Source organism: Dromaius novaehollandiae, chromosome 6 (genome assembly GCF_036370855.1).
Source record: "Dromaius novaehollandiae isolate bDroNov1 chromosome 6, bDroNov1.hap1, whole genome shotgun sequence".
Lineage (NCBI taxonomy): Eukaryota > Metazoa > Chordata > Aves > Casuariiformes > Dromaiidae > Dromaius > Dromaius novaehollandiae.
In genome coordinates, this window is record NC_088103.1 from 29,802,856 (window position 1) to 29,825,581 (window position 22,726).

Sequence of the window (22,726 nt, forward strand, 5' to 3'; positions counted from 1 at the left end):
TGTCTTTTAGCTCTTACCACTGACAATCTTCTAGCTACCATGTATTTTGGAGGTTGGGTTACAAAATTTATTTAGAGATGATCTTCAAAGTGATGCATAAATATTAAATCCCACATATCTCTGCAAGATGGTGAGTAATATTCATATTATACAGATGGGTAAACTAAAGCAACATGAGTTTATTTAGGCGATTTTCCCAACATCACAGAGAAAAAGTAACTAGAGTGCTGGGATCAGAACTGTAGAATACCTGACTTTTTCCTATGCTCAGTGTGGACACTGATTGCTTGCCTAAAACCTGCAGTGTAATGCATAAAGAAACATTTTGTCTTTAATCATTGTACTTTATAACAATATTTTTATACAATTTATTTAACAAATTATATAAAACACTTAAAATGTGCTTTTAATTTAAAAAAAAAAATAGACAAAAGGCTTTTCCTCAGGCTTTGCTCCAAAATTTACCCTTCAGCTAGGACTAAAGAAAAGCACACACATGCACGCAAAGAGAAATCCTGAAAGAAAATTAGAAACACATGAAAATAAGCACAGAGAATATTTTCTCAACTGCATTCTGGTTCCAGCATAGCAAAAATTTCAGTTATTTTCTAATGGATGTGGATTTGGGGGGGGAGGGGGGGGAGAAACACATAGGCCTAAACTACAATTAATTCCTCTCTTCCTTTGGACCAATTACCATTCTACTCAGGTATAGCTACTGGACACATGATGGAGGTTGCTGTGTCAGAGCCAGCTCAGCTCTCTTTCTAAGCACAATTATTTCAATCACAAGATGATTCTGCCCTATGAGAAGTTTTTATGGACAGATAGTTTCAGTTACAACAACTACCTTAGTAAAGGCATGATTTTGAAACTATTCTATTGTAAATTGCTAAACAAGTAAAATCAGTGCCATTTCCATATTGATTCAAGATAATAAACACATGGAACACAAAATACTTGAGTTGCAGAAATTGTTTTTAAATGATTAACTCTGGACTGGAAGTTTCTAAGCAAGCCTGTTATTTTACAGATGTTCTAGGGGCCTTGTAACTGTATTAAAGATTTCATGTCACTTTACATGATGCAAAATTTTATTTACCTATCTCATTATTATATATCACACCAGCAGTCCTGGGAGTGATTCTGAAAATCTAATGAACATGCTCAAAGACTTTTTGATAATTAAATTAGGAAGAAATAATCAATATAAATAACTGCTAAAAAAGACTAATAACCTGAAAAACTTAATATGCCTTTTTTTAATTGACCTTAGCTGCTTGGCTTTCAAATCATTAGTGCAGTTGCTAGTCTTTGGAAGAAATACCAAAGTTTTTGAAGTAAGTTTTAAAGAATAATGTTGTTTTCAGATATCAATAGAAAATTTCTGATAAGAAATCATTGCATGATGGCTTTAATTCTTTTCTTGATCATACAGGTTTTAATTTGATAATTTTTATATTTCAGTGGAGTAACTCCGGATAAGAACTAAGTTAAAGGAAGCCTTTTATGCCTCAGTTGTATTCCCATCATTTAACTTAAATGCATTTTTAGTATTCATTTTTGCTATACCATTATGCCTTGAAAGTTTTTTGAAAGTTAGAAAATATATTAGAATACAGATTTTTAAAACTTTGGAGGAGTAATTCTTATTTACTTCATCCTACAGTTCAGGGTGTATTGCAAACAATGAAAGTCAAACACAGTACTACTACTGCTAATTGAATAAAGGTATTACACTATAATCTTCTGTTAATTCTCCCTGACAACAGAAGACGGAAAATATATTTGTCTATTAATGAATTATGAGAATTTTGAGTCAAGAATAGCACATAAAAATTAGTGATAGTAAAGTGGCAAGTAGTAAAGAAACAGTGACATTCCAGATCAAACTACAGAGCTACCTATGAAAATCTTGAGTATTGAGAAACCAGCTCTATTACTTAATCAAGTTCCCAAATAGTCTCAGACATAAAGTTCCTCAAATGCACAGTAAAATCTTTTATAAATTAAAATTATAACATTAGTTGTTTCTTGAATGAAATTACATGATCCAACCTGGAGGGAATACTATCCTGAGCAGCTAAACAATATAATCCCATTAAGCGTTCAGGTTCATCTGACTATCCTTTAGAACAGTATTTTATTTTTAGTCTGTTTCTCCTGATCTACATTTTCAAAAAAGCTTTACCAAAGGCTGTACTGCTATCATCTCCATAGCCTTTATTTTGAGGGCAAAACTATTATTATACTCAGAGCTTCACTTCATTAGTGAACCAAGAAATGAGCTGACTGCCCCCACTCTGTCATCTCTGCAAATAGGCAGCCAGGACAACATGTTGTTCACGTAATAAATTATAACTCCTGTATTGTCTTTAATGCCTATGTCTGAACAATGGCCAGTCTGCAGGATCAGTTACTAGTATTCTGTTCCTTTTACTAGCAGCCTGCCACAGTATGCATTTGACCAAATTCAAGAACCAGCAGACGACTCGGTTTAGGTAACCAACCAGAACTGTTAATGCCATGAGATACTTACAAATTTTTGTATATTTTTCTTGTAATATATCTGAAAAGCCTAGGTGCCAATATGATGGGCAATAATATCGTAAAGCACGTAGTTACAAACTTCTTTAGTACTTTTGTTCTTAACATTAAGATGTTTCATTCTAGATCTAGAGTCACAGTATGTTCTACGTAAAAGAAAAAGTTTATCTCGAAATCTTGCAGCAAATTTCCTGTGAAATTTGGCAAAAGTTGTTCGTTTGCACAGATATATGTGTATATTTTTTAATAATTAAAACATGGAGGAGAGGGGCAGGGAATCCCCTAAAGTTGTCAGAAATGTTGTTGCTTTCTCCAATGGGCTGTTATTCTTTTACATCTTATTCTGATATTTGCTATTAATACAATGTTACTTGTGCTACAGAAACACTTCTTACTACAGTCAAATAAGACCATTTATTGTACATATAAAGTTTAATATTCACAGATTTTGATTTTGTCTTTCTTCTCAAAATGTTCTTAAAGGTTATGACTACAGATGAAACATCACCAGCTCAAGACTAAGACTAATCTTTAATAAGTTTCTAATGCTTGAAATCTAGTTAATAATGATCCCACTTGCTACTACTACGCAATTGTAGCATCAAAACACGAGATTTTAGATGTGTACAATACACATCCTTCTTGAAAATGAAAGTACCTTTTTCAGAAACTGACATCTCTTTCAAAGTACTAACATGGTTATTATCTGATTCTTCCAAGACTGCTTAAGAAGAGACTATAAAAAACCAAAAACCCACATGCATCTCTAAGTTGCTTCTAGTTTTCTAATAAAAACTGAGGTTGCTGGAATTACTGACATATAAAGACTGCAGAATAGACCAAAGTCCTGTATAACATGAAGACACACACAACTCAACTAAAAGTTTGCCTCATCCCGAAGTTGAATATTTAGCTAGTCCTTGCCTGTTCTAATATCAAAACTGGGATGTAAAATTTTATGTATAAAGTCTAAAGGTAAATGAGCTATCTTATATATAAGCTTTTATTATATCATTCATATGAATTAAGATAGAGTTTAAATAGAAATAACTAGCAGCTTTTACTGTTCAATCTAGTAAAAACACATTTAAAAAAAAACACACACACACTGAATCCAGGTTCTCTGAACATCTTCATTATGTGTTTGTTTCATGTTCACTATATTATCCTACCCTGTATAAGTAGTTGCAAGACAACAACCGCATTTACTTTTGGAAAACGAATGTCTCCAGAACTCAAAAAATCAGTCTGCACACAAAACTTCAATAACTCTTTTGGGGAACTACTATCCTAGAAAAAGAGGTACTATAACCACAGAGATTTATATCATTGTTAACAAAAGAGGATTAGAAAAGGAAAAAGGAAGCAAGTAAGCAAGGTGAGTAGTGATTAAATTTAAAGGAGAATTGCAAGTCTAAGAACCATTAAGCAGGCCAAATTAATCTTAAGTCTCCATCGGGCAATTTGTGATCTACATCTTACAAGGAGTTAACTTAGGCCAGGAGAAGCCAAGGTCTGATGTCACATCATTCAGAGGCAAATTCATCCTTATCGCACTTGCATTTTGGAATCCCTCAGTTCTATTGCATATAGATAGCTTCCAAATGGAAAGTATAATTTAAACATTATTCAGAAAACCAAGGTGGGTTTGGTTATACAACACTGTTTATTTTAAAAAAAGAAAGCATGGCCCCTTGTGTGTCCTTTTCCAAATTTAGTTCTCAAATGAGAATGTAATGCTGTTGTTTTGTCTCATTAAAAGCTATTGAACTGAGGTAGAATCCATTTTATTAAGAGAACGTATGATTGGACTATCCCAGATATTCCAATGTGTAACCAATTACTTTTGCCATCTTTGGTTAGCATTTGCTAGTGCACATGAATTCTGAAGACATAACAAAAGGTCTTTTACACTACTCCGATGTTTAATACTGTCGAAAAGACCTCAAGAATAAAATTCTGCAAAGTGATATGTTGAAGGACCCCCTTTGTCCAATGCTGGAAGACTACATTCTGTAATTTTAAATTTAAATGCAACCCACTTTTTAGATTAAGCTCCTTTATAGTTCTGTTAATTACATGATGTTGACTCTTGTTATCGCTGTGCTCTTGCGTGTGGTGTTTGTCATAACAATATATATTACCGGCAGCATTTGATTGATACATTAATTCAACATTATTTGTTTGATAGCTAGGAACATAAAAGATGTATGTGAAAACCTATTCATTCTTCATGTGGCTTTGCTATTCAGTGCTTGACAATTCATCTTTCTTTTTAGAAGTGATGACGATAGAGAATGAAAATACAGAAGGCATTGCCCTAAACAACAGTAGATTTATGATAAAGAAAAAAACAAGTCCATTATCTCCCCAAATTATTCAGAAACAAGGTCATGAATAGTAATTCACACTTTTTCTGCAATTCTAATGCAGCATTATACTAATGAATTAATTGGTAGCAAAATAAAGTGAGAAACATCTTTTAGTAGTGTAATAGCATCCACGATTTCCTGGTAGGCACTTCAATGCTTTATTATTTACTTGTTTTTATAGATTTCAATAATCTATTGTTTTCTACAGATTCAGGCTGGCTGATCAGAGGTTTAAATTGTGAAAGCATGGGAGTATTTAGAGTTAATCTTAATGGTTATTCAGAAATGAGTTTATATGACTAGGACTTTCCATGAATGTAGCCAGACAATCAGGCTGCAAAAAGGGTAATTGCAACTTTGTTCTTTGTGAAATTAAAAAAAGGACATGAACTTTGCAATATCTATGATATCCTTCTCCCCCAAAAGGGAACATTATTAAATGTACTGTAATTTCTAAATATACATTTTACAATCGTGTGAACTGTTACTGCTAAATATTTAAAACAAAAAAAACCCTTCTACTTCCATTGTCACATCAATGCAAAAAAATTTCATATCTAGTCCTGAACTCACTTTTGTATAACCGTAAATAGAACAGAACTTTACTAAAGCGTTCTTTCTTTTATAATAAAAACAAAACAAACAAAATATACTTCAGCTTCTGTTTTAATATGCCAGTTGAGATTCTTTGCAGTAGTTCCTTCCACATCTGCCCTGCAGCTTTCGGCTTTATAAAGGCAACATCTCCCAGTTTCCTTTCATCAAAATATCCATATGCTGCATTTTATGGACATGTAGTTACATTTTAACAGAGGCACTAATTATAACTTGGATCATATGCTGAGGCCAAGAAACAAATGCATGTGGTTATGAGGCATCTAATACCAAAAATGCCAAACAAACCAGAGAAAAATTCCTCAAAGTGTGATAACATATCAAAATAAGCACACCTGAAATTTTCACCAAAATTGTAAAAATAAAATTAAGAAGTAAACAAAACCCTGAAAACCAACAGATTCTAATGACTTAAAATCATATGCAAAATACTGTCACACAGATTACAGCAATAAGAATGTTATTATAGAATCAAATTGTTTGGGAAAGGGGATGGTATGGGAAGGGCTAAATACTTTGTTCAAAATACAAAATTTTAGCCTTTAGAAGATTTTATAGTGTTCGTTAGCCCCTTTAATTTAGAATTTGTAAGTTGCTAGTGTGTTGTAAAGCTCATCGGGTTTCCAATGAATAGTCCACAAATGGGAGTGTTTGAGGGGACAGGGAGCACGAGACATATGATCTCTAAATCATATTAATCTTCACTATGTGCAGGGTTTGAAGAGTTTTGCAGTGTCCCGACCAATCTGCCATGCCGTTTTCCTTTTTTTGTGCTGTCACTGACTCTTCTACAGAGATAATACACCCTTCCCTTTGAGGGTGCAAGTATAGTGACTATCCTCACTTGCACAACTCACAGAGGACAGTAAGTACAACTGAGAAACTGTGGGCAACTTTCTCTATAGGAGATTGTACCTAAGCATTGTATGATCAATACAAAAGTTAGGGGGCCTAAAAATATCCATTAATCTCAAGAGAAAGAGAACTAGCCACTGCTTTAAAAAAAAAAAAAAAAAAAAAAAAAAAAAAACCCAAGAAAAAGGCAGCTTGATCTTTCATGCTTCTATCTAGAAGTTCCTAGTGCACTGATGACATTTACACAGGAGAAATTAAATGTAAAGAATGCTTTTTCATTAATTACCTGCCTGTAGAGAGGAAATCTGTCCTTTCGCAAAAACTGAATCAGTAAAGACTGCAGATAAATGCTTTCAATCCTGAAGTGAAGCTCTAAATATCCAATAAAAGCAGACAAAAGACAAATTAGAAAAACATGTTACAAAGTATCTGTGGACACTGCAAAACTTGGAAGGACAACAGAGTCCTCTAGAAGATATAAAAGAGCTGAATCAAATTGCCAAGTATATTCCTCTTGAGGAAAACAGTACATAACAGTTCGTTGATCTAAACTTTGTCATCTAGAATGTTACAGTTTAATATACAATAGCATCCATTACATAGAAACCAAGGTTTCCAGGTTTCAAGAAAGACGTAGTAAAGAAAAAATCATGGGTTTAACACTGTTTTTTCTATTTTCTTCCACTCTAATCCTGGGATAAGAGTTGTAAACTGAAGTGAGCAACACTGTCAAGGGTATTCTTATATAATCAGAAGAGAACAAACTGTTCTTTCTCTTCCTTAAATCTGTACCCAATCACACAGACAGGGTCCATCACGAGAGTCTTGCTAAAGAGAATTTGCCAATGAAAGACCAAAGATTTTCCTCACATGTGCTTTTTCTTTCTCTTTTCTCCTCTCCCTTCCAAGTGAATATGAGACACACAAGGCTATTCACTAAAGTTGGGAGGGTCAAAATGATTTATGATAGAAATTTACATTAAAATTTGCCAGTTCCACTCATGAAGGAAATACAGTTTCTGTGATATAAAATACAGTATCTATAAATTCTAAAGTCTACATAGTAGGGAATCTATTTCACACCTTCCTTCCTTCCTTGCCTAAAAATACAAGACGGCCTATCAGGGCTGATCACATCATAAATTGGAAATAGCTACCTTTTTTAGCACAGAATAGGAACTAACGAATTGCAGGGGAAATACGACTTTGTGATTCTGGCAAGCAAGGCAGAATAGTGAGATGAGTAACACGAGGAGAGAGTTCTTCCAGGCTAGAAAAAACTACCTTGCTATTTGTAGTCCTCCCAGAGGAGATTTCAGATTTTAACGTTTTTCTTTATCATTCTCCATCTTTAATAATGAAGAATATTCTGCCATATGGCAAGAGTAAAAAGCACTGGCTAACAGTGCTCTCATATGGCTCTCCTATGTCATTACTGCAAATAATAGAAGGTGAAGCCTTATTTGTATTATATAAAGATGTTTAATGAAAAATTTAACATATTTAAGGCATTGGCTGGCATAAAATATTTCTGGTAAAGTGAAAAAAATAAAATCGGGATTAATTTTTAAAAGCGTATAGCTTTTCCTTTCACTTCCTGATCACAGCTTGATAGTCACTGAACAGTTTTTATGGTAATATAAAGACATGCTTGTCTTAAGAAATTACAAATGGAAACATATAAAATGCATATTAATAGATCTGATTCACGGTGTACTTTATATGAAAGGGAATTGCAACATAGCCTTTCCAAGTAACACTAAACAGATTTTTACTCTACTTCAGTGTTTCTTAGCTTCCCAAAACTTTCCAGTATTTCTTATAAAATAGAGTGACACCTACTTAGTGCCAGCTAACACCAGCAAAAATCTTCCAGCTAACTTTTCAATGAAAAACAGGCTGACATAAGTATCTTTCTCTAGCTCTCAGCAGTTAAACACATCACCTCCCCCTCTCTAATATTTCCCACCCCTTAATTAAATTGAAACTGAAACAATTGTTCCCAAACTCTACTGATCTTCAAGCCTGCAGCTTCTGTGCTCAAAACCTTGCCCGAGTTTTCCGAGTTTAGCTGGTTGGACTGAACAGACTCTCTTCCAGCACACCTGGCCCTGTCTGTACCCATCAGCTATGGTGACCAGAGCAACACTGCTACTGAAAAACCCTGGCATTAGAAACATTTGGCAATAGAACCCTAGGGATTAGGAGCTAGAGGACAAACAGACGCTGCCGGAGCGCCATCACCTATGAAACATGCTCAAGAACTATTTAGACCTCCCCCCCTCAAAATTACAGCAGAACAGCCGCTGTATCTGTAAACCCTCGACCCAAGCAGGAGAAAAATAGGAAGCAATAGTTACATGCTCATCAACTGCTCAGCCAGCATATGTGCCCTATTTCTGCGCAAAATTACAAGTGACTATTATCCTAAATTCATCCTAACCTGTCACAAATTACACTGAAGAATCTCAAAACAAGAAGGTACTGCCCTTTTTTAGAGTGCTTAGGACATATACTAGACATACAGACAGTATAATATTCAGCAAAATCATTACTAATGATGATAGGCCAATTGTATTACAACCTCCCTTCCAAACCCACTGAAGTTCATATGCAATTGGGATAGCACAGGGGGAGGGGGCCTACTATCTGCATGTTTCGGGGCAACACACAACTTACAGAATTTCAGGGAGAACGGTGTCAAAATCCTCCTGTACTCGTGCGAAATACAAGTGTTTTACTTTGAAACAGGGTGCTGGATGGAGATTAAAACATGAGAGAATGGAAAGCTTTGAACAGGATTTTAGTAAGTAGCTGAAAAGGACAAGCCCTGTACAGTCATTAAGTGCTTCCATAGCATTTGGACTCTATTTAAACTTAGATATTTACATAATACTGTATACATCACACATTTGTATTGGAACTTGTATTGTCTAAAACTGCACATTTGAATTTTAACAGTTTAACCTTACACAATGAGAAATAAGACAGCGCCACCTACTGACAGAACCGTTGCACTACAAAGTAGAAATTGCAGTTTAAAGAATTTATCATACTCACTAGTGAGAAAACATGAGAATTTCTTCTTTCCACCAATCTCTGTTATACAGACGCCAGAATCACTTTATACCAGCAGGCCTAACTCCAATTTCCAGTCTTCCCTTTACTCAATAGGTAAGCTCAGATGATGAAGTAGTTTCTCATTATCCTTTTCAGAATTTACTTGACGGGGTAACAGTGAGGAAATTTATTCCTTGTTGTCCGAAAATAGAATTCAATACGAAGTTAACTGATGACTCAAAAGAATCAACAGAAACCTATTTGAATGTTTAATCTGCACATTATTTCTCTTGTATGGCCTCCCATTTGGGGGATACTAAGAATATTTTATTAAGTCAATAATGATCAGTGCGAGGTACCCTCTAAAATTTTGCAACTTTGGTGAAGTTTGTTTTCCCAGTAGGAACTGTGATACTATTTTTTCCTTTGAAAGGTACTATATTTGCTTTATTTGGAGTGGGTAGACATAGTTCTATGATCTGGTTTCAAGAGTCTTAGTAATTATAATATCCCTAACCACCTATGTAGCATGTCACTCTGAATCTGTAAATAAGGAAGATTTTGTTATCTATCCAAATATCTATTTTTCCCCTCTTCCTTTAACACTTACTAAATTTCTATGCTTATTATCAAGGGACTTTTTTTCTTTTAATAAAAATTCCAAAGAATCTACAGAAGAACTTCTCCAAGGGAAAGTTGCAAAGATTTGCCACAGAAATCCTTCACAATTAGTCTTCTCCTGCCTATGCCTGTCGCAACAGGCTCTCTTGAAAGTATCCTGCTTTTCCTTTACTTATTTCAGAGCCTGAGAAACAGATGGCCTCAAGTGAGCCTATGATGAGTTAATTTGGGGGCATGTAAGGTAAGGAGGAGGGTAGTGCGTAGATAGACTAACACTTCTAATAATTCCCCATTATGTAACTAGTCTTCCTTCATCTTGTTTTCGCTATAGTACCAAGTAGTCACACGCAGAAATAAAGATTCATTACATGCACAAATCTCTCCAGCAAGCTAACTCCCCTGTCCAGTTCTGCTACATTCTGGTCTTACAAAGCCAGACAAAATTGCAGTCTGGGGAGGGGAGCACTTCTATAATGATAATATAAAATTTACTGCAGTCTTTTTGTGATACGTATCAAAATGATGGCGGTTTTGCAAACAAGATAATCAGTCTTTCTTCTACTCTTTCTCTTTGATTAGGAGTTAATTTAACTGTTGAAGCAACTAGGTAATGGGAAGCACTGGAACAAACGAAGGATCGCCTCGATGCATAAGCAGCAAGACTACTCAAACCAAGACTGGTCTTCTTGAGATGACATGGGAAGAAAAAACAAAACCAGACTTCCACTGGGAAACAGGAAAATTTAACTTTACTGACCTGTCAATGTCACATAGCTTTTCCAGTTAGGGCACTGCTGCATTGAGAAAGCTGACTGAGCTTCTTGCTGTCTCAAGCTTGTTGCAAGGTACAAAAAGTGACATAACATATTAAGAGTACTAGAATTTGAGGCATATGCTCATATTTCACAGGGACCATGCTTGGTTAACAGTTATTTCATAAAGCTTTTACAATCACTATGTTCAAATGTGTTCTACTAATCAATGAAAAAAAACAAACGATTAATTCTTCAGGTTCATTTTATTATCAATTGTGAATATAAACCTCTTATGAAAATATTCTTAACATTTCAAGATATAAGAATTTTCTATAAAAATATAATACTACATAACAAAGCCAGTAACTTCTACAAAACGTATCATTCAACATATGTTCAACAATATAAAGGACATAATAAAAATCCTTTATTTAATGCTGAGGGTATCTTTACCCCATTTTTGTCAAACAATAGCTCACATAACGTATGAAATTACTCATTCTGCTATACAGAAGTGTTATCACCAACAATTTACAGAACTCTATATATGTTCTGCACCAAGGTTACCTGCATCTACAGGAACGTGAAGTCACAACATTCTTTGGAATAGACAGTTACAGCCAGAAAAACATCCCCTTGGTAACCGCAACGTCCTGCTGAAGTCAGTGTTGCACATCTGCTGTCAACATTACCAATCCTGAACGCATCCACGAACAGAGATCATACTGTTGTTACCCTGGTGGGATCGATGCCAAGGGTGAGCCTGCATGTTTAGTAGAGAACTGGAAAACAGATTCTTCCTAGTTGACTACTGCCAGTTTGCAAAGGAAGGAACTTTTAAGAGGCTGCCCCTTTAAAAATTAGCTTTCCTCCAACAGACAGCTCCTGAACAGAGCTCATTAAGGAAGAAAAAATAATGGGAAAGAAGTCTTTATACTAAATGATAAATAAAGGTATTAAGACCCGTCTTGTCATTACCAATTACACAAAGATCTGTCTTAAAAACAGCATCTGGAATTGGGAAAGATCCCAGTTTAAGATTTTAGAAAAAAATTACAGCTTGAACTTGTTATTTCACCAATGCTTTTATGCTGAGGTCACTCCATTTCTAGTGTTGGAGAAATGTAGGAAATCCATTTTAATTACATAGACTGCCTTTGTCTACACAATGAGCCTCTTGAATTCTTGGTACAGGTGTATTTAGGGAGCTTTTAGACCAGATTTTGACAACCAACTTAACCCAAAAGGAACTGGCTGCTGCACAGTGACAGTATATAGCTTTTTCAGCTTTACATAAAAGATTCAGGTACATAAGGCTTTAAGGCTACAAAGTCCTACTGAAGAAAACAGATGATTACAGTGTTTTGCATAGTAAAAAACAAAAAACAAAACATGTTTAAACTGACACATCAATAACGATTAAGTCTTTTTACCCTAGATTCATGTGCAACACAACCAATAATTATTTATTACTCTTTCTATTCAAGGCATACTGAAATCAATATGTTGAAATTCAAGAGAAATGTAACTAACTTTATAGCAATTGCAACGCAACAATATTCCGTAATATCACAATGGAAAAATTTAGAAAATTAAAGTACATTTATCAAACTTAAAAATACTATAACTATCACTAGAGCACACTAGAGGTGATGAACATTGGTAATATAATTCTGACTCAAAACTTAGAAAAATAACATTTGAGACCCTGAGAATTTGCTGTTATAAAATGAAAAAAGCTTTCAAAAGTAAAAATATGTCAAAGGGAAGAACAAAGGTAAAAAGTTCTAGAAGCATCACCTAGAAAAATCAAGGTTCAGCCAGTTTCATTTCAGATTCTCAAAATGTAAACTCTGGAAAAAAAAAAAGTGCGACTGTCCTACTGGGCATGGTAGCAAAATATTTTCAATTACCCTAAAATGGTATTTTTAGGAACTATACTTTTGTATAATTTGGAGTGAAGCCTCTTAAAGGTTTAAGAAAAAATTAGTTTTCAATTTTTAAAGTCTATTTTAATTGATTTTCTTCTCAAATGTAGATTGAGGTGGTTAAGAAAAAAAACCTTAAAGCTTAAATCTTACACTTGCAAAATAACCTGGATAAACAAGTTGTAGAAGTCATGCTTCATGAAGAAAACAGATGACTAAAGAACCACTAGTTAAGTCTGTCGTTCTCACACTGGTTAAACAATCCTCTGAAAGATATTTCAAAGTCAGAATAATGCTCCAAAACTAGTGTTCTACAACACAGGAACTTATTTAGAGAGTTACTTTAAGAACTTACTAAATTGCCCTCATATCTCATTTAAGTGAGGTGCACTTGCTCAGCTCTTTATAGAACTGAATATGAGAATCCCCAAGGAAACAAAGTTTCTGTTTCAAATAGATGCAAAAAACCCCCAGCTTTATTCTGCTCTTCTCTCTATAAAGACAAAATTTTGAGATTGGTGAAGGTTTAGGAACAGCAAAAGAAAATAACTAGATGGAGCCTTAGACAACCATATAGGTTTGGATCAAGCAAAAAACCTGAAATTATCTAGGGCTTCCAGCACTACTAATAGGGAAGTATATTTAACAAAGTTTCAACCAGAACTGGAGAAAGAAGTTTCCAATTACTATACCAAGTTGTTGGTTTCAGGTCTGCTTACTTTTTGCACTTGCATACGTATCTAGTGCCAGAAAAAGTCCTTTCTTCAGTAGTATGTATTTTTCTAAGTGTAAGCAAGATTCATAACTGTTGCAATCATATATGACTTAAAGATTTTTCAGTAAAAACTTGCACATTATTTTTATTTTGCACTGATGAAACAGCATTCATAGATTATAATTTAAACTATTATCTAATTCCCCTTCTTAACGTTTTGACACTGTCATCAAGCTCAGGCTATTATGGTTTTGCCATCTCCAACAATCCTAGAGAAAGGTTATTTAGCTTGATCAGCTCCCAGGGCCAGCTCACCACATAATCAGATAAGCACTAGCACTGGCACAACGGGATAGACCAAGACCAGCTGACAAGCCAAATTTACACTAATCAGACCTGCTATGGAACTGTACCTTTATGAGTGTCAATTCAAAGATGGTCATATTAAACATGGACAGAAGCAGTAAGCTTCTGAGCAGCAGAAGAAACAGTCCCAGTTTACAATACCAAATATTAATAGAAACAGGTGCCAAGCTGGAATTTCATTATTACACTGGGCTGCAAAGAGATTTGGAAGCAGTTTCGGACCGTTCCTGACCATGTTGGGAGTAGCTGAACGTCAGCTTTCAGGATGGACAGCTATATGCAGGAAGTGCTTCCGTCACTGAAACATAACCTGCTTGTGTCCGTAAACCAACACCCTGAATCCACATACATTTAAAAGCAGAATCTTGCGCAAAGATAGCTCCTACCATCTAGATGCATCCCAAAGCACTATACAGGTTCCAATCCCTCAGGAATCAACTCCACTAGATCTGCCCTGCCAGGCTGCAATGCATACTGGCAAAAGAAAAGGTTGTGTGACTAGACATCTGTAAATGAGAATAAGAAAACGTATTTTCTTTTCCAAAATCACTAGAAGTAGTGCACAAAGTGTGGAGAATATAACATTCCTCTCCTTTAGAAAAGTACTGGACCAAGCGTAAATGTCTGAAAAGCACCTCATGATACAAAGTAAAGGGCCAAATTCAGATACAAGTTAAATCACTCTTCAAGCGCTACTGAGATAAAACCCAATAGTATGGAAGAACCCACTTGGGAAAATCTCCCCACACGACACTGAAAATATATTCCTCCTCAAACATGAAGGAAACAAATCAATAGCAGGACTCAGTTTTTCCTTAGTATTTGTCGCTATTAAGACACAATCTATCAAAATGAGAAACTGTGCAAGTGGCTAGCTACAGATTTAACAGGGGCGGCTGGAGAAGTGGGGCTGAAGCTGCCAACTAGCCCTGCCTGATGTAGTGTGCATGCCTCCATGTCATGAGTCAGGTATGCCTAACTCCACCCTCCCATTCTTTAGTTTCTCTACTATGACCTTGGCTAACTCACATTTTCTGTGAAAATGTGATTAGTCTGTGCTCTCCACTATATTCTTAGGAAATAGGATTGTTTACAATAAAGCATTTACCTAACTTTATCAAGGTCGAGAGAACTTAAACTTGGTCTCATACAGAACTTTTATGTACAGAAAATTTGAACAAAGCAGCCATAAGCAGCATTTAAAATAATCTATATTAAATACTTAAAAAGAAATCTTTTGCATAGACTAAAGAAGAGTGCAGCTAGGGCATAACATTCCATACCACAAGAAACAGCTAACTTACAAGTGGTATACAAATAACTACTGTCTCTCATCACCAAGACTGCAGCAGCCAAAGAAACATTTATCGGGAACATTACATTAAAGCAATGAGAGTTGGTTATTTCACTATGTCAGTAAACCAAATGCAAAAATTTTAAATTTTTTTTGAAAAGAAAGCAAAGATGATAATTCTCACGTTATATTTTCTCTTGACATTACTTAAAAAGATGAAACATTCTTTGTTCATTTAGAGCTCAATCAAAAATAAATCCTTACATATTTGGCATCTGTTTTGTGTAAAAATATTAGAAAGTTTATAAATGTGCAAGCTTTATCTGTGCTATGAAAGCTGGATGTTTATAGGGCTGTAATTCTTCGCTGTAATCTAATTTTTTGTACTGCAGTCCCTCTGGAAATCAAGCACAGAACAACACCAAATTAGCCTGTAAGACCTTGATTCCCACTTCCCAGGAGACAGAGTCTAAGAAGTAGAGAATCAGAAGGATTAAAAATTAAAGGAGAATAAGTGTCTGCCCAGTAACTATCATCCACTTTAGACAGGCAAGCAACTTTTAAAGATCTTCCTACTTCTCATACTTTCATGCCTAAATACAAGACAAAAAGGCATATACCTAATCAGTTGCCTAGACAGCTTTGATTTTATTTTAAAAAGAAAAATCGACTTTTATTGGGTATAATTGGATACCATAATTTGATAAATGAAATATTTAAAATAAATAAATATTGTATTTCTCAAGATTATTTATATTTCTGTAATGAAATAGTGTCTGAATTGTTAGATTTCATTTTGCTTAGCTTTTTTTGAGCTTTGATGCCACTTACGAATGGCAGTTCCAGTACTACTAGCTATTACACAAAGGGCACCACCCACAGTCCACCAAGTTGGTAGATGATTAAGAAAAAGAATCTGTAAAATAAAAGCAAACAGCACGTCCATTGTTTTCATTATGGAAACAGGTCCAGCCTTCTCTATCTGTAATGCTTTTGTGAGAAATATCTGACCTCCTAACCCTAGAACACCTATTAATATTAGAAAAACTCTATCTTTACCACAATATGGCAAACTCCATTCATTCATAAGAGACAATACTATAACACATCCAGTTAAACCAATTACTGCATAATACCAAATAGACAAAAAATAATGCACAGATTTTCCCACCTTTCTTAGTATAACAAAAGTCAAAGCTGTAGATACTGCGCTTGTAATTGCTGCTATAGTTCCTTTAAGATGATCTGCGTAATTTCCTTCAATCCCCGTAACGTTCGACCCAAAAAGAAATGGTGGTCTGGCAATAAGGACCACTCCAGTGATTGCAAAGAGGGTAAACAGAAGATCCCAAATACTGTATTTCTCTTTGAGAAAGATCCAAGCCAGCAATGATGTAAAAACAGGACTGCTAAAAGTTAGAACAGTGGCATCAGCTAGAGGCATTACTCTGTAAGCATAGTAGAGAAGAACCATTGCACTAGAGCCAAAGAATCCTCGGAAGAAAAGAAAGATTCTTTTACCTTTCGGTCCCAAAAACCCTGTTCTGAAAATTAAGGAGGGGAAAAAAAAAAACAAAAACACAACACATTAATGTTACTATCTCGCTTATTTCGTCATCAATACTCAATTACATTTAACTGTATAGACTTTCAAAATGAGATATTTTTCATTTCCAATGTCTAAATATTTAAACTGTCTGATCATAGAGACCTATTCATTCCCATAACCCCCAATCGCATTCAGAGTCATTCTTCTAGGTATTAAATTTGTGCTTGTAAAATAACCGAAAAATATCTACGAAGTACCTTTTATTTTTAGGAACAGCACTTCATTGAAGAGCAATACATCTGATATAATCCCTGTTGGAACTTCCACAATTCAGGGAGTCAAAGATTTTCAGTTTGCTGAGTTGTATTGAGAAACTATCAACTAGTCTAGTCAGAAGTAGTAGATGCTGCTCCAAAACAATGCAATTTATTCAATTAAAGTCAGAATTAATATTGCAATGTGATTTAAATTCCAATTTGAGTGATAATTCTGGATATATTTTTATGAAATAATTCTTAATTCAAACATCTGCTACACTTACTTGTAGTATATTAAACCAGGAAGAACAAATGCCATTTGGAAAACGCATCGAAATGCACTCACTTCCACGGCGTGCACATCTTCTATTTTTTTTAGAAATAAAGAGGTCACCGAGAAAAGGAAGGCAGACAGTACAGTATAAAACAGACCAAGTCCTGGACAGGGAGCTTTCTTCTTTGTTCCTGCAACAGATTAAAAAATACCTTCTGGTTAATAATGACCTAGCTACCTACCAGATTTCTCAGATGGCTTTATATACTGCAATGCTGTATGAATTTATAGCTATTCTTGGGGTAGAGGAAGAGGAAAGCAAAAAACTAAATGCAAATACTATATTTATTTACCAGATAGACCTTGAGAATACGTTTCATTGACTGCCACAGGTCTCCTTTTTTCCCTTAAACAGGAGATAAGAGTAAAATCGAACACTTCTGATGCAGAACCATCCCCACACTTCTCACAGTTCTACCACGGTTAGTAGGCATTACTTCTTGGAGGCATCAGACTCTAGTTTGGGAGATTCATTAATAGGATGTGTTTTATCATTCTGACCACCACCTCAAGGATCAGTAAGTACAACTGACTGCAAAAAAGGTCCATGAAATGATTATGAAACACTGAAACTTATTGCCTGGAAATCATCTGATTATTTAGCAAGACCATTAAGGTTCCTAAGCAACAATTTAGTTCCTTCTCTCACACGTGCAGGTGCGCGCACGCGCACGCTTGTAAAAACAGTGGAAGCACCTCACATTAGCTGTAAGATAAGCATCGGGTATAACAAAACACCCTAAATTTGACCTAGGGCTACACAAGTTTTACCTAACACTTTTATCTTGCTGTAAGAATCTAAGTATCTTCTCCTAATGAGCATCAAACATAGATTTTTAATCAGAAGAACTTTAAGTGCTTAGTTTTAAAACATCATTTGCCTGCTGTAAAGTGCTGACATCCCTAAAATTCTATGAAGGCCTAAGTTTCACCTTAGTTTACACTCATCTATCAGACACTCTCTTCCTGAAGTCAGTTCCTAAGCCTGATGGTTTCTATTCAAGCTTCCACAAGGCCTCAGGCACCCTTCAGCGACATACTCGTCCTTGTTCCACCCACCTTCTCCACCCTCAGCTATGAAGGAAAAGGAAAGCAGAGCGCGTGAACTGCTGCTGACCTCACCACTGTCTCCAAAGAAAGCAGTCTTTTTAAAAACAACTTTGCTGCTGAAGAGGAACAGTCTTTTCACCAAAACTAGAGGTGAACACCATAGAAAAGAAAACCCATCTGAGGAGTAGAGCGGAGTATTACCCCACCATCTTTTTTCTTTCTGTATGCATAAAATACTGAGTGTTACTCTTTCTTCTACTACACCCTCTAAAGATAGGAGCTAGAACTCCATCTTCCTGAAGCAGTCTGTTTTGATAAAAGATGCCTCATGTTACACTGTGTGGGAGCCAGTGAGCCTTACAGATCCTCTACAGCATAATCAGCAGGGCACGGCCGAGAGTTGCTTAGCAACTGAATTCGCTTTTGAGGTAGGGTTTTTTTTTTTTTTTTTTTTAATTAACAAACCTTGTCACAACCCATTTGATCCTCCCAGAGATCAGCATTCAAGGTTGAGAAAGTGCTTCTTGCTGTCTAAGAGCTGAGACTGTGGGTTGGTACCTCGTGTGTCACAGTGATTAGCTTTATCTGTTCTGAAGATGGCAGGCTTTGCAACCGCAACCAGAATTTAAAGTTTGAAGAAGGCAAAATAGTTTCAGAACTCCAACCACACTACTGCTGAAAATGAATGGCAATTTCTACTAGATAGAAATATTTCCGTTAATCAGCAGCCACCTATATAAAAGCAACTATTAAAATTGCCCCTTACCAGCACTGGTCCGGGACATCTACCAATTATGAAACAGAGCGGACTTGAAAATGTTCATGGATTACATAATGTCCTAATCCACATAGTCATGCAAAAGAAATACAAAGTCAACAGTGTCTCAAATATTAAAGCAAGAGGAATCAGAGTGGCCTATGAGTGAAATTGGAAATCCAAACACAAGCTGGCTTATGGAAGAACAAAGTACAAACAGAACTATTAAGTTTTATTTCAAGCATGATAGATTGTCTGATTACTACAGAAGGAAGCCAATCTAAATAACAGAAGTGTTGAAATGGAAAAATAAATCAAATTAAAGCAAACTAAGCTAAAGGGATGTTATACAGAGAAGCTTTGGATTTGAAGGAACAAAGAAAAACAAAAGGAACTCGTACTTTTGTAAGCTACCTAATATACCAAGCATATCAGAAAAGGTATCTTATAACACTAGGATTTAAGCCATCAACATCTCATATTGCCAAAGCATGTACTCAATGCAATGAGAAAGTGTAGTATTTCCTTTTAAAAATAAAATGGTACAAGTTCTTCCACCAAAAACAAGAATTACAGTTCTCAAGAATACTTATTTCAAAGTATATTCTAAGAAGAAGTTAGGTTAAGATAACATTCCCACCCAGCTAAGCATTAAGCCTCCAAACACTAACCCATTACCATCAAGATACTTAAGAACTTATGCTTTTTGGTTAAAACAAAAAAAAAAGCAGTCTAAAAATAAAAAGGTCAAAGTAGTATGCAAGTGCTCTTTCCTGAGTGGCTAACAGATTTGAGGAAAAAGAAATATTTCAGCAGCTCTTTGATCTTCCAAATTTATTATCTGGCCAACTCTATACATAAGGTTTTCAAACAATCTTACAACTCTTGTTTTAAGTCCTAGTTGAATACATCCTACTGCACCCCCTTTTCTATGTATAAATCCTCTTTGTCTGCATTTTAATGTGATGTTGTCTTATGAAGAGTTTTTATACTTGAAAAATAAATATATTGGGGGGAAAAAAAACCAGTTCACATGTACATGAAACTTGAGAATAGTAGCAGGGGCAGAAGAGAGTACTATGGGGAAAGAGGTCCGTGAGGCAATTCTTCCAGACCTTCAAGAAAGCCAGGAAAGGGTCATCCGTTCTTAACATCTTAAGAAGCACACGCAAGAGCGTGCACAAGCACACCAGCCTGTGTATGAACCAACCATGGTCACGTGGACGAGACGTGGGCATGATTCATATAGTGCTGCCACTGACTCAATTAACATTTAGCCAGGCAGATTACTTAAAAAACAAAAAAACAAAAAAATCATTGGGGTGAATACGTGCAAATTTCACAGGATTTCAGATACTGTTTTTTCCCAAGCTTTGACTCAGAAGTGATACTAGTGCTCTTCACCAGTGAAATGCACACCATCGCTTTTGGGCTCTCTACAGCTCACTTATTTACCGAAGACTCCTATTTTATCCATTCTCTGCTGAAAAATCAATTATATTCCATATTTACATGGGAAACACATTTTCAATAAGTTTACTTAAAATTTAAAAGTTTAGCATTTTACAGTACTTCAGAGCATGACTTCAAAAGTCAAGTCTTTTAAGACCGCATCTATTAAAGCCACGTTAACCTTACGAAAACACACTGTAGCCTATTTCTCAGCAAGTTAATGGCCTTGCCGGTTCAAAACAACCAAGTGTCAAAGTGAAACGCACAGATTAAGACTAAAGAGCGTATTCACACAAAAGAAAGAGAGAATTGCCTGGGAGGCCACAGCTGGAGCACGCGGAGTCCCTCCCCTTTACTGTCAGCACGCCGCTGATACCTCTCGCAGAAAGCATTCAGTGCCACAAGTTCAGCCTGCTATAGCCGAGGCACTTGAGTTTACCGAAAACTGGAAAGTCTCTTAGCAGACTTTAACAGTAGCACCAAGGAGCCTCGTTTCCCCGAGGAAACCGAGGCTCCCCACAGCGCAGGAGGAGCCGAAGAGCCGCCGGCCGGGCGCCACCCCGCCCGGGGCAGCAGCCCGCAGCGCTGAGCCCCTCCCCGGGGCGCCGCCGCTTCTCCCCAGCCACGGCAGCGAGGAGAAAGCCGCAACAGCCCCGGGAAAACCCCAGTCCGGCCGGAGGAGGTCCTGCCCGCAGCTCACTCGACCTCTTCATCGGGGGAGTCCGGCTGGCCGGGCAGCGCGGCGGGAGGGGGTCGGCACCGCGGAGAGGCCAAACGCCCCCCCGCGGCTCTCCCTCCTCCGCGCTGCCAGGTGCGAGCCGGCCCCCCGGGGAGCCGCGGCGGCTGCACCCTGCCGCCCGCCCGGGGACGGCCCAGGTGCCTGGCGCCCTCTGCGGCAGCCCGGGCGCGCTCCGCGCCCGTTCGGGGCCACTTCCTCTTCCTCCGCCCCGCCGGCAATGTCACCCCGGTGGCGGGAGCCCCAGCCGGGGGGCGCTGCCCCCCCTGCCCCGCTTGCCAGGCTCCCCCTCCTCACCGGGTGCTTTGCAGCAGCGCGGCCAGGACAAGCCCGAGCAGCAGCCACAAACGCGGGGCTCGTCAGCGCCCGCCGCCTCCGCGCCGGGCGCCGGGCACAGCTGCGACTGCCCCGGACCCGCATCGTCCTCCTGGCTCAGCGGCACCTCCGGCTCCTTCCCGCCGGCAGCTGAGACAGCGGCGGCGGCAGCCTCGCCGCCCTGACACAGCACCATGAGGACGCCCGGCTGCGTACGATGCTGCCGGCTCCTGGCAGCCGGCGGGCACCTGGCTTGCTGCGCATGCGGTGCCGCCGCCCCGCGCCGCCCCGGCTCCCTCCCCTCGCCCGAGGCGCGGAGGGCGGCAGCGCACCAGGCCGTGGCCTGAGATCCCCCGAGGCGGGGCCGCGGCTGTAAAGAGCTGCGGGAGGGCTTTCCCTGTTTCCCCCGCGGCAGGTACCTGCCCCAAAGCCGGGCAGGAGTCAAGGGCCCCTGCCGGGGGCAGGAGCGGGCGCCCGCCAGCTCCACCGCGGCGTCCCCTCGGGGTCCCCTCGGGGCGCGCTGCCTTCCGCGCTCCCTGTGAGGGGCGCAGCGCGGGCGGCCGCCTCCCCCAGCGAGCCCTGCTCGAGACCGGGGCCTGGGCCGCGTGTCGGCGAGGAGGCAGCGAGACTAGGGCGCCTCGGGAGAGGGAGCTCCCATCCCGCCAGCGACGCGAGAGGCGGGGGGGGGCAGCGGGCGGGAGGAGCAGCGCCGACCCCGTCGCTGGGCCGCGACGGCACTGCCTGGCCACGCCCCGCGGGGTGACCGTTAGGGCGGCCGTTGCTGCCGTTGGGGGGGCCGGGGGGGGGAGAGCTCGGCGGCCTGTGAGGTGTCGGGTGGCGCCGCCTGCGGGCTGCCGCTGACAGGAGCGGCTTGAGGCCGTGCGTTTGCGAGGAAATAAAACTGTGGAAAAGGATGACGCAGAGTTGTTTTAGGGGCGTTCTTGCGGCCTCTGAGCATCTGAAATAAAAGCATGTAGCAACTTCTGTACGACAGTGAAACCTCAAGGTAGCGGGGTCGTGCAGCCCGTCATAGGGGGCTTTTGTACTGGTGTCTCACCGAGATAATTGAGGTTTTATTACATTTTTTCCACGCTCTGTATGTCACAGTGTGAAATCCTTCTAATCCAATCTCAACGCCGATTTAAATA

The 22,726-nt window shown here is 38.4% G+C and overlaps 1 protein-coding gene across 1 annotated transcript; it reads right to left on the bottom strand.

Annotated features, from left to right (window-relative positions):
* Nucleotides 1-11,069: 11,069 nt before the first annotated feature.
* On the bottom strand, nucleotides 11,070-21,857 carry SLC35G1 (solute carrier family 35 member G1). Its single transcript, XM_026094174.2, is given in 4 exon segments — nucleotides 11,070-16,672; nucleotides 17,219-17,399; nucleotides 21,561-21,812; nucleotides 21,815-21,857. Coding segments are annotated over 4 exon segments (1,221 nt in total). The 5' UTR covers nucleotides 21,843-21,857; the 3' UTR covers nucleotides 11,070-15,912.
* Nucleotides 21,858-22,726: the final 869 nt, after the last annotated feature.